The sequence below is a fragment of the Phalacrocorax aristotelis genome, chromosome 2, assembly GCF_949628215.1.
Source record: "Phalacrocorax aristotelis chromosome 2, bGulAri2.1, whole genome shotgun sequence".
NCBI classification, from domain to species: Eukaryota; Metazoa; Chordata; class Aves; order Suliformes; family Phalacrocoracidae; genus Phalacrocorax; species Phalacrocorax aristotelis.
In genome coordinates, this window is record NC_134277.1 from 88,356,703 (window position 1) to 88,369,891 (window position 13,189).

Genomic DNA, 13,189 nt, shown 5'->3' on the forward strand with positions numbered 1-13,189 from the left:
CTCAAAGGTAAAAAAATGGACAGAAAAATTTCCAGTGGGTGTACATAGTAAGAAGTACACATTTCTGGCATTTTGAACCTCATTTATTCTTTACCCCGATTAGTTATTTTACCTAGTTCTCGGTTCCTGACCAAATCCTTCCTTGGGTATCCTAGTGAAAATAAATCAAGTTTCATGCCAGGAAGGTAGTGCTTTTGTTTACTTGTTTTTTTCCTGTAGGATGCTACTAAAAACCCACGTTGCTATTTAAATGTGAAAACACGCTGGTTTCAGCATTCCCTGCACCTCTTCGAATCGAGTCACAAAATTCGTCGTTCACGTTTTAAAGGCTTTTCTCGCTAAGGAAATCGGTAGCCGAGAGGTGCGCATGTGCTTGTGTTTGGGCAAAGCACTGGTCAGGCTGATGCAAACTGCACCGACAGCGCCTGGGATCTGAAGCGCTTGCTGAGGCTTCAAGCAAATCCCCTGCATAAACAGAAAATATAAAATAGCATCTGAAAGAAGAGCGCGTCTTCCAGCGGAGCGCTGAGCTCCCTCGCTCGCTGCGGGGTGCGGTTATTAGAGGATTTTAACGTTACCAGATTCACAGATGACCTCTTGAGCCGAAGATCCCCGATGAAAAAACTAACGGGGGGGGGGGGAGGGGGCCGAGGAAGCCGCCTGTGCGTAAGGGCGAGCTCCATCCTTAGCCGCTGCAGAAGCGGCCCAGACACCCAACTCAGATTTCTAATGGGCAGCATCCGCCGAGGGTTTTCGTCCGCTGCCTCCTCCCTCCCCCTCAGTTACTGGGCTTAACGGGGAACTTTGCGCCGCCGCGCCGGGCGGCGGGCGCTGTGGGGCTCTCCCTCTCTCCGCGACGCGGATGCCCCGCTGGATGCGGCCCAGGGGACGCCCCGGCCCCGGCCGCTCCTCCCGCCGCCTCCTTCCCCTTTCTGCCTCGTAAATAAATCAGAGGCGACAGCCTGCCGCGCTCTCGGGCCGCCGGCGGGGATGGCCCGGGCGGCCGGCCGGCCGGCCTGCCTTCCCCCCGGGCGGCGCGGGTGCTGCCTTTCCCCTCCGCTCCTTCAGGCGAGGACGGGGCTGAGGCGAGCGCCGCGATGCCGCCGCCGCCGGAGGGGCCGGTCGCGCCCTGTCGCGCCGCCGGCGGCGGCAGCAGCCGCAGCGAAAGGCGGGGGCGGCGTCGGTGCCGCTCCTTCTACGGACGCCGAGCGCTTTTCTGTGAGGGAAGTGACCCGATTAAAGCCCTTTCCGTGGCTTCAAGTGCTCTTTTCTGACGCGTGCAGAAAGAAAGTTTGGGGGGCGGGAGGAGGTATTTCTGTGTTTGTTTGGTCTCGGGCTAACCCATGCCCGGTTTAAGGGTAGGTCCGGAGCGCAGGTCAGGGCGGGAGCTCCCGGCGCAGCCCGCCCTGCAGCCGCCTTCAGCCCCGAGCGGGAGTTTTCGCGCCGCTCAGCTCAGCCGGCGGCCGTTTTTCCCCTCAAAGGCTGGAAACGCCTCAGGAGATTAACGAGTCCCTTAATCCCGAGGGCGCTGGGCGCCGGCCTGGTTTAAGGTCAAAGAGGGGCTGCGTGCGGTGGGGTGGGGGGGGTCCTCCGGTGAGCCAGCCCCCCCCGTCGCCCCGCCCCGGGCCAGGGGAGCCGGGCGCTCCCCGCCGCTGACGCCTCTGCCTTTCCTTCCCGCAGCAGGGCCCGGGGGGCCGCGGCGCCCACCCGGGCGGGCCGGAGCCGCCGCCGCCGCCCGCCGCCCCGCAGCCGCGGGAGCCCTTCGCGCCCAGCCACGGCAGCGCCTTCCACCTGCCCGAGCCCCAGCACGCCGCCGCGCTCTACTACGCCAGCTCCACGCTGCCGGCGCAGCGGGTGAGCTCCCCGCTGCCCGCCCAGCCCGGCGGCTCCCCCACCAAGCTGCCGCGGGCCGGCTCCGCCGCCGAGGGCGCCGCCTACGCCACCGCGCAGCGCCTCTCCTCCCCGAAGCAGTCCCCCAGCCGCCTGGCCAAGTCCTACAGCACCAGCTCGCCCATCAACATCGTCGTCTCCTCGGCGGGACTGTCGCCGTCCCCCATCCGAGTGACCTCCCCGCCCACCGTCCAGTCTAACATTTCCTCCTCTCCTATCCACCAGTTAAGCTCCACCATCGGCACTTACGCCACCCTGTCGCCTACCAAGCGGCTGGTTCACGCTGCCGATCAGTACAGCAAGCACTCCCAGGAGCTGTACGCCACCGCCACCCTGCAGAGACCCGGCTCCCTCGCAGGTAAATCGCGTCCGCCGCTGGGGGGGGGACGCGGCGGGGGGGAGGTGAGGGGGGCTGCTGGCCGGGGAGGGGAGCGGGAGGGAGGGAGCGGGGTGGGCTTGACAGAAAAGCGGTCGGGGGGAATTGGGGGTTCCGCTCCGGCAGCGGCATGGGGGGAGAGGCGGGCTGCTCCTCCTTCGGGAGGAAAGTACCTCAACTTCTCCCGGCCGGGCCCCTCGGCCCGGCGCCTGTGGGCAGGTGCGGGCAGGTGGGCGCGGGGTTGGCGGCGCCGGGCGCCGTCCTCTTACCCGGGGTTCGGGGAGGGGGCGGGGGCCGGTGTGTGTCTGTGTTACTATGGTGAATCCCTTCTCTGCCGCGATCCGAAACTGTCAGCCTTTTGCAGAGAAGCGCTCTCCCCGCCGGATTTACAGGCGGTTCCGGGGTATTTGACAAGTTTGGGGTGACTTAGCAGGAGCTCCCGCTGGACCAAGTTGTGCCGAGTAATAGGAAGCGGTTGTTGGGCTCCGGGAGCTCTGTAGGGAACGGGCTGTTAGGGCAGATTTGCCGTCTCTGTAACCGCAGACTTTGACCAGATCCTAGAGGTGAGACTCTGGCGCGGTGTTCTCTCAACCATCTCTCTGCTAAACTGAGCATCTTTCAGGGGTGGGTTTTTTTTTGTGTTCTCAAAATTTCCAGTTTCATTGCTATAGTAACAGCTGCTATGCTCATATGTTCTCTTCTGCGACATAAATAGATTTGAAGATAAATAGGATACATAAAGAGGTTTGGCTGTGTTTATCAGGGCAGGTACACAAGTTTCTTACTGGAGTTAAAACCTCTTCTTACCCCCCTTTCTCCTCTCGCCCATCTCCCCTCCCCTGCTCCAGCAGTTGTTGCCATCCTGGGTAATTCCAGTGTGTCTAAACGTGTAGATTGAATTAACTGATAAGAAAATACAGTTTTACTGTCTCTCCTTCTAAGAACTATTTGATGGGGATTTTTCCTGTTTAAAGGGATTTCAAAACTTGGTTTTGTTTATGTAATACTGTTGTTGAAGCTCAGAATGCGTAAAGGGATAGCATCACTAAATGATGTCAAAACCAAGATCTCAGGATGCTTACATCAACCCTGTTTTCAAATATTCACTCTCAAATTACAAAGCGGTTTATTTAGTAATTGTATAACTTCTCTCCGCTGTAGTCCAACACACTCTTGGCCACAGGTATTAAATAGTGCCTTTGTAGAGTAAAGTGGAAATGTAGAATTGTCACAGGTTTTGTGTTTTAGGGAGTTTTGCAACTTCATCCTATAGCAAGAGTTGTTTGAGCCTAAATAGGTGTGGAGGAAACTCAGCGTCAAAGGAACAGAGGATAATTCAATTTAAAACTTGTATACCTGTGGGTATGAACTACCGGTATTTCCCTGACTTCACTTTACCTTTGTTCTAGGATCGAAGTCTTTGCTTTGGGAGATTTCTGACAGGCACAGTCCATACTTCTCTTTACGTACTTCTAGCATTGGAATTGGTATTGTACTGGGGCTTTGGTTTTGTTTTTTGAAGAAGGCATCTTTTTTAGCATTTCAACATTAAGCCTGTGATGATAGCTTGGTCAAAACCTGTTCTGTAGGGTTTAAGGCCCATCATAATGACTCTGAAGTGCTACAGTGTCAGAGAAGCTGTTCCTCCTATGCGAGACCCAAGTTGCAACATGGATTTGGACTTTTGGGGGCTTTTTGGCCAACAGTGGTTGTACAGGCGTTCCTAATGGGGTTTTCTACTTTGATTTGAATAAAAGTTAAGAATCTGGCATTAATTTTCTTGGATTGCTTTTAAATAAAAGCTTTTGATAAGGCTTCTGCATCTTGTATAGTGTAGGTACTTCCCTCCCTGCCTCTTTTTAGAACCTACTGTGAGGAGTTGCTTATCACCGATTCATGGCTTGGGTGAAAGAAAAGCTTATAGATGTACGCATTTAGGAAATGGCTGGTGTATTTTTGTGTGGATTTTAGTATGGGAGGGGAGTAGTGATTGATCGTTTGAACTTGCTATTGATTTTGTAAAAATTGGTAAAGCAACAATAACTTTTCCAAGTGTTGCACCGATCAGAACAAACATAATGAGCTTCTGAGTTGCTGTATCTCATAGGCATTAGCTTTTAAGATGTGCAGAAGAATCTCAGTGTCTTTGTTATAGCAAATGGAAGATCCTGTAACTTCAAGTATTAGGTGACAGACATGCAGAGATAGTACTGCTACTTTAAAAAAAAAACAACAACAAAGTGGAAGCCACAGTATGTTAGTAAGTACCTTCTTTTTTTTTTTCCCTGCAGGGGTGACATGCCTTTCAAGTAGTCCTTGAAAGGAGCTCTATCACATGACCCGTTCTTTTGCAAAAGTTTCTTGTTGTGTGCTCCCACCCCTTCTTTTCCATTACCATTCTGTAGCAGGTTCCTCATGGCCTCCCCACCATCCTGGAGTTACACATTTGCTAGCAGTGTTAAGTGCCTGACTAATCTTCTAGACTTTCACTGGATTCACTGAAGTCAACAGTACACAGAGGCTTAAAATTAACATATGCTTTGGAGTTAGCTGGGATCAGATGTTATAGGTACTAGTAAGGCAATCTTGTTTTCTTTTCCATAGGTATTTTTGCTCAGAAAAGGTTTGCTATTTGAGCTGTAAGTATATGATTGCAGGATTTTTCCAGTCATTGTGTTAGAAATCAAACCCATTGAGCAAGAGTGCAAGCAATTGTATGTTCAAAATCTAATGTTCAATAAATGAGGTTTTTGCTTCTTGTTCACAACATCCAAAGATGGGGTGGTGATTTTTTGTTTTGTTTTGGTGGGTTTTTTTAGGTTATTATTCTGTTTGTTTGTTTGGTTGGTTTGGGTTTTTTGTTGTTTTTTTTTTTGTTGTTTTTCGAGAGAGGAAGAGGAGGATTGGAGAATAGTTGTCAAATTGCACTGATTGATGGTTTGCCTACTGTGATTAATGCAAAGTTGCATTGGTATGTATGTGTCATCACAGGGATGATGTTACTCAAAGCAATCTTCTTTTTTTTATCTCTGGGAAGAAAAAATAATTATTTGTGATAATTACTGGGGATCCAAACAATGCATTTGTTCTAATTTTTTTGGATTATATTAGAAATTTGTACTGGAGCTATCTAGTTCATGAACACTACTGGGTCTCAGTGTGCCAAACAAACAGAACGATATTCGTACCAGGGTTAGGTGTTTAAGAGAACACTATCAGATATGATCAGGTTTTTTTTTTTTTAAATTGTAATTGAAAATGTATGATACACACATACACTCCCCAAAACTGAATCTGTGCAAGATTTACTTGAAGAGATGGCATTTTTATATTAACTCCCTACAAACTCGATTATGAAACAACTTGAAATTATAAAAATGGCAATTCTTAGACTGCATCCTGAATTTAAAATAAGACGTGCAACAGCATGCAGTGACTCAGTTTTAACCAAGTAACCTTAGAAACGTCTTCAGAAATGGATTTTGGTCTAGTTACACTTGAACTGCTACCACAGCCGAGCATGTACGTGTATGGGTGTGTGTGTACGTGCATGTATAGTGATTCTTGTGAGTGTACGCTTTCCATGTTTGTTCTTAGTCTAGCTGCTTCATTGCTATGATCTGCAATTACAGTTTTGGAAGTAGTTTTCTGATCTGCACTGCTCCAAAGCATACTCGACTGTCTGTTCACGCAACAATCTGAATCCAGAAAGCAGAGTTTGTAAATACCTTCTTGCAGCTTCCACGCCAGGAGCCGAATTCGCAATAGCAGCCTGTTTTGCCTGGAAAGAGGAGTGTGTAGGACAGAAAGCAGCAGAAACATGGGAAAACCCTTTCAGGAGGCAGGTCATCACACAGGTACCCACTCTTCAGGGTCCTCTGAAGCATCTCCTGCTGGTCAGAATCAGATAGACAGTACTGAAGGAGTGGTGGGTTTGCTTCGGAGCAAAAGGAGAGGAGGCGGTGAAAGGGTGTTGTTGTGGTAGTTTGTGCCTCAGGTTGTGTGACAGGAGCAGCCCTGGCATTGCAGAGCCACTCCAGCCTCTTCATGCAGGCTTAGGGAAGGCTGGGGACATGTAAGACAATGGCAGGTAATTTTATGCATTGCTTTATTACAAAAAACTCAAAGGAAGATGAATATGCTTGAAGACTGCATCATGCTCCATCAGTTGTACTGAAAGGTTAGGTTTAAGAAATGAGTGTTGCTGTGAAACACTTTGTAATGTTAGGTGGAAAGAATATTGTGCAGCTATTCTTCATGTAGTGACGTTCCACTGAAACAAGAGATGTACCATCCCCAGACAGCCCTTGTGTGCTGCTGAAAACTTCAGTGCTCAGCCTCATGTTTGCTAACAGAATCTTCCTTCGGGTCCCTGTAAAACCAAAAAGGAAAGAAATTTGTCCTCTCTGAGCTAGGACTGTTTCTATGCATGTGTAGTATTAATACTAAAAATAGCACTGGTTTATAAAGTGTGGCATGGGTTAATATATAAAATATGCTTTCCACTCTTTCTTGAGCAAAGAGTGCTAAGTTTATCAGGGTCTTAACTGGTCCCTTCTGCTCCTTCATCTGTCTTGTCTTGCTCCTCTTCTTTGCTGGGGACCTTCCTTTGCCCTTTCTCCTTCTGTATGCTTTTCATTGCATATGATGTGTTGAACCCTGGTTTCCTGTTGAGATTTATGGCAGGACTGCTATCTGATGGCGAGTGTTGACGTTCTTTAGCATTTAGGTGTGCAGTCATACAGGCACAGAACAGATCAGCTTATGCAACTGTGTATGGGATAACCGATATACGTTACCACTACCATGGATTTATATTTCCTTTCAGTTGCATGAAAATACTGGATCATCTATGTATCGCCGGTTCATTGCCATCTTTGCAAAAAATTTTCTGGTTAAGTGTTAAAATTCTCCAGTAAATCACTCTGTGTTAAGTACTTGTGCTAGAATGGCTGCATTACTGTTTGTGAGCATACATGCACCCACCCCTTTCTTTCACACTGCTACATGGGGAAGAAATAACTCCTAGCAAAGTTAGGTATTATTAAAATCAATGTTATTGCTAATGAGTTAAAATTAGCCTCTTTGAGGGTTTTAAACTGGATGTAAGTAAAAGATTATTTTAGACTGACTGCGTTAAACCCAAATTCCCACCAACATTCACAAATGCAGACAAGACTTCACCACATGCATCATCATTCAGCTTTTGGGCAGGGCATTTCAGATAAGGAAGGTACAAGCAAAGTGTTAACCCACTTTGGTTGGGTTCTAAAATGGATCTAAATTGCCCCAGAATTAAAAGTTCTCGGTGCTTTAAAATCCCACCTGAGACTCAGGGCTGAGCTAATAAAACAGTCTAGGTGTGATATGCGGTTGTACTTCTTTGGACAGGTATGGAAGAAAAATCTTGTCTTTAAGATAAGCTGTGAGACTTGGACTATCCATATGATTGATTATAACAAAAAGGACACTCAGTTGTTTCCCATAACTATTTTTCTTGTATTTTTACAGACTCTGTATTTCTTTTATATATAGAACAAAATCAATTCATTAATTTTAACCAAAATAGTTTTCTATAGATTTTTTCCTAAGTTTTTTGTTTTCTTGTTTGTTTTTATTAGGTAGAAAATACCTTTATCTGCTGTCAGAGCCCTTACACATTGTTAATGCCTCTTTGCTCTGGGACAGGCAGTGCAGTCCTAGAATTTTTTTCTCCTTCTACTTCTGTTTGGTTTGAGATGCTTTCTTTCAAACAAGAAAAAAAATATATATTGATGCATCCAGTAATATTTCAGGTATTAATCAGATGCTTATAATATGGTATCTTTCTGATATCAAGTTATTTGTTTCCGCATTGTAACCTGGAGGTTAGAAGTGCTGATATTGGCCTTGGTGCTGATAAAAATGCGCAGCTTGATGTTCACTTTGCTTTTCTTTGCCACTAGTTCTACCTATTCCTTCAGAGAAAATTATGATATTAATTGTTATAACTGAAACATTTACAGTAGTGCTCAATTCCAACTTGCACAAGGTATCCAAAATGGACAGTCTACAGCAGTAAAGCAGAATGAATAAGATGGATATCTTTGAAATATTTTAATATTGGCATGATTTTTGTTCCCTCGTCTTTCAAATCTAGCTTACATGAAAGAGAGGGAGAGGGGTAATTGACAAGAGCCACATACAGTGACCCCATGTACATGGATATATCTTTAAGCTAATGAGCTTGAGCTTTGACTTGCTGTGTGAGCAAATGCTACAAAGATGTCTAAACTTGGGTCCTGTTCTCATACTGACCATAGCCTTTCCCTTCTTCTTGATATGGGAAATTGTTTGACTGATCCCCCTGACGGTCTTTGAGAGGGGTGTGAAATCAAATAATAATGCAAAATAACAAGCTTTTAGGCAAAGAAAACCAGTCTGCAGCATTGCTGAAAATAGATTCAACTGTTATGAAGCTGCAAGTATTTTAACTGAATCACTGTGGGAAACTGAGTGGCAGTGGCTCTGGGCTTTTAGGAGAAAGTAACATCAAATACGCTTCTGGTCAGTACTGAAGCCTGTGCTGTTGCTTGTAACTGCACAACCTGGCGTGCAGTTTCTGGCCTCTGGTCCTGAACTTTAGCAGCTTACCTAAGAAGGGCAGGATTCAAGTTGAAGCATGCAAGCCCCTGGAAGGAATTTCTTGAGCGTCAGGGCAGAGTTTAAAAAGTCTGTGCTTATATACCTGCTGAAAAGGAGCACAAGAAGGAGCTGAAGGTGGCAAAAAGCTAGCAGAGAAGAGTCAGTGTCCGTAGCAGAAAGATGATTAATCTGAGGAGTTGGAATTCTTCTGTCAGTTTTTCTTGGCTACTGAAATCCAATGAAATATATGAGGTCAAAGAGCAGTGTTTTGAGAATGTAACTTTTTTGAACTTCTTTTTAGAGCAATGGAAATACATTAGCCAGTGTTGACACTCCAATTCATATAGCTGTGTCTTGCTAAAGTTGATTTGTATTATTTTTAGTATGTGAGATGACAGAAAGGTCCTCATGAACTACGATATGTCCAAACTTTTGGGTATTGAGGGCATGCTAATGAGGCTAAGTCTTGTCTGTGCCTGTTACCACCCCTTTTGCCCTCAGATCTGAGTAGTGTCCTCGCATATCTGTTGTCTTCTTCAGTTGCCAGGCGTATGATTCTGGGTCATCCCAAATGTCTTTGACCTTATACTCACGTGTTCAGAGAAGAAGGGAGCGCTGTTGTATGGGATAGGGATTACTAGGCAAGGTCCCATGCAACTCAGATTTCTGATACTCAGGCCTTTGTGGCATCAGTTGAATTATTTGCTTGTGCTGTACAATCTGAATTGGGATCACTGTGTTTGTCTTGCTTGGACATGGGGCAAAGAGGGTACATGTGGAAGCTGTAGCTTCCTTAGGGTCTGAAACCCCATTGCAAGGCCTTATCCAATAGCCTGGAAATGTTTGTCGTGAAAGCCTCAGTAAATAGTGACAGAAATATTTAGTCCCTCGTGGTCTTCAGGTATTTAAGAGAAGCAAGAACATGCACTTTCATCTGGACTGTGGTAGAAACTTCATCCTTTCCAGTTGCTATAGCACGCAAACTGTTTGCAGTAGATGGGGTAGCTGAGATCTAGGAAGTCAGTACAGGGCTCATCAATAACATAAGCATTCATTTGTTGGGGTATCTAATAGCTTTTTGGTTATTGTGTGCACACACCAGCTTTAAAGCAGATCGAAAGTAAAGTCATTAACTATGGCAGAAAGAAGATTGCAAACTGGGGAGCTGAGGAAGGCTCCCTTTATTTAAGGCCAAAACTTGTGTGGGGAGGTGCCCATGGCTGCCCATGCTGAGATGCAAAGTGCTCACAGGTGAAATGCATTAGCCATCAGTGGTGGCTGCCAGACACTACCTGGGACCAAATTCACTCTATGAGAAATCATGGCAGATAAATGAGGCAATTTTTCTGTAATCGTAGGGTCAAACTTGAAGATCACCTTGGTACAGGCCCAGAACAGCAGAATACTTTCTGGTTTTATAAAAGTGGTGTTACGGAGGGCAGAGAGATACTGTCTAATGATAATGAATTCATGGAACTGTATATTATCATAAGTGGGTAGAAGCTAAAGTCAGAATTTAATATGCTGAAATGAGAAGGACCAAGTGGTGACTAATCTTACAATTATAAGGCATGGCATATGAAGCTGCCAGTTGGATGACATAGATTTTTAATAAGTACATCAAGTTGCAACTTGTAGTGTGTAAGTGAAGAATAGGAAAGTGCCATATTAGTTTGAATACATGTGGTCTTAAATCTGAGGCAAGCCTCACTTTTCTGAGGAAAATTTTGCATAAGCTTTTCTATAGTTATCTTTTCCATAGTGTGTGTCTGTATCTTGCCTTACAGCCCCTACCCTCCCCTTCCAACCCAGGTGCAAACCATCCCTTTTATCAGATAGCCAGCTGTGCGGCTCTTGGGCAGTAAAACCTTTTGATCATAGGACTAAAGCTCTCCCTGGGTTTAAAAAGTGTTGCCTGGGAGGAAAGCAAGGGTGGAGAGGGAGCTGTGGCCTTGTGATACTGGGGCAGATTTCCTGTGACTGGAGAACAAAAGGAACTCCTCTCCATGGGGTCCTTCCCCCACCCACACCTTCCCTGAGCATCCCAGTTCAGCAGGGATGCAGCTATGTTTACATTTGCTCACCAAAAGGTGCCATAAGCTCTTCAAAGGTGTTGTATCCAAGGCCTGGGAGCATGACCTGTGAAGGAGGGTGAGTTGGACTCTTTCAGATATTTTTTTAGGGGAGGGGGTGGGGAGAAGGTGGAGGGAGGCAAGATGACAGCCCTTTGCGTGTTTGGGGCTAACATGCCCTAAAGAAAGGGAGGACCGAGTAAAAGAAAAATTGCAGACCAGCTAATCACAGTGCTTTGTTGCCCATTACTACAAAAGCTGATAGTCAGGATAATACAAGACATGAAGGTGATAAATGGTTAAAGGGATAATTTGCAACATGAGTTCACCAGAACCAGATTGTACTGGAATAACCTGCTTACTGACCTTTTCTTAGATTATATCTGATGTCTTTCTATTTCCTATCGGGGCTCTGAGCATGCATTTTCTGTAGTGCCACTTGGGAAATGTTTAGTTAAGCTAGAGAAGATGGATATTCTTGCAAGAATGTAGTTGGGCAGGGACCTGGGAAAAGCAGCACTGTCAGTTTGTCATTTTGAAAATCAAATTAATGGAAAGGAAGGATGCTACTACTAAAATCCCATGAGGAGAACTCTTTCGGCCACTCAAAAAATACTTTTTCATTTTATTGTCTTGGCATAAAACCCTGAAATATGCCAAGGAAGCTTTTTAGTAGTGGAATATTAGGAGGCGTTTTCTGAAGAGAGGAAGATAAATCCTGTGTAGAAAGAGTTTTGCAGATCAAAGAATAGAATTGGAGCCAAAGTAATAACACACCTAATAGCTAGTTACAAATTAGGCATCTTTGGCTGAAAACAATAGTAGGAAAAGACCTGGGTCACCTGCTGACTACAGTATGTCTCAGCCACCTATATTAGGAACATAACAGAATATTCATGGCCTGATCACATAACAAGCAAATTTGGGACTTCAGGTTATGACTTAATCTTGGGAACTATATACAATTGTGACCCTCTGTGGGCAAGGGAGGCTCTTTCCAGCCCTCTTCTGAACTGATCTGCCTAGATGATCAAGAAATCAGGAAGCCTGTTGTACGCAGACCTGAATTAGTGTGTTTCCTTCTTTTCTTGACAGAGGAAAGGCTGCTACCTTATGTAGCTGCTTTTAGTAAATGGAGGTTATATATCAACACTGCTGAATCCTGGTAAGAATAAGTAACTTGATGAAGGATTTGCCAGTATTTTTTCAAAGGCAAGATCAGTCGATTCCCTAGCAGCTTTTAGGATAGTAGCATCTGACCAAGGAGGGGGTGAGGGCAAAAGGTGTCATATGAGTGGCTTGTTTTCACCAGCAGGCTTTGGTTTTAGGGCTTTGACTAACCAGCCGTGATGTGTTTGGCTGGAGAATCTTTGTGAACTGGTGCTCATCAGTTTTCCCTTGAAGAATTAAAATTGGTAGCACTGTTGAAGATAGAGTGACTCTTGAGCCATGATTGCACTTTGCGTGCTCTCTGACCAAGCTTCAAAGTTTTTAAGGCTTATTCATCAACATTTTGCATTTCTTTCAGTCTGAAGTTGGAGTTCCTGTCTAGTTCATGTCATCCTTGTCTGTGTTGCACCTTGAGCTGCTTTTGGCAAGAATCTGAAGCTAGTGCTGAATGTAACTGATCAGTCTTCTCCAAAGTGGTCTAATTTGTGTCGTGCCCTGCTTAAGATACTATTCTGCGAGTCTATGAATTCAAGATTTAACTGTCTTAGCTGAGAATCTCTTTTTCTCTGAAGTTTATCAAGATTGTGATGGATTGCGTGCCACTGCTTTTCTCAGTCTGCAGTAGGTTTCAGACTGCTTATGTAAAATCAGGCAAAACTTGATGCAAATGTCTTCAGCCAGCCCTGTGACCATGGAAGTGTTGGCTTTGCAGGTGAGGCAACCATTGTACATGCAAATGATGTCCATTTGCATTTATAAATAACCGGGAACTAATTATGGGACAGTTCAGAATCCCTCAAGTGTTTGTCACCTTCGGACTTCTCATCCTTGTAATTGAAAGTACTGTTAAAGCCCTTCCTGAAGCTGAACCCTTGCAGTGGATTATTGCAAACTACTGTGAACACATTTCTTATGTTTCTTATCTGAAGTCTGCTTTCCTTTTGCTGATGACCTTCTGTCACCATTTGTCTCTTGCAGCATTTGTCATGGCCATTTCTTTTTAGCATGGACTCTCTGCTCGAGTGACAGGACTCTTTCAGTTTACAGTGCTTTCCTT

General features: G+C 45.5%; 1 protein-coding gene across 8 annotated transcripts in view; it reads left to right on the top strand.

Moving 5' to 3' along the window:
- CTNND2 (catenin delta 2) overlaps positions 1-13,189 on the top strand; it is a 686,661-nt gene that overhangs the window by 389,592 nt on the left and 283,880 nt on the right. For 6 of the 8 annotated variants that reach the window (XM_075084268.1, XM_075084265.1, XM_075084267.1 and 3 more), the window contains one exon: positions 1,681-2,248. In XM_075084268.1, the coding sequence (XP_074940369.1) occupies positions 1,681-2,248 (568 nt within the window). The remainder of the gene's footprint in view (positions 1-1,680; positions 2,249-13,189) is intronic. The other 2 variants (XM_075084271.1, XM_075084272.1) reach the window with 1 other exon arrangement.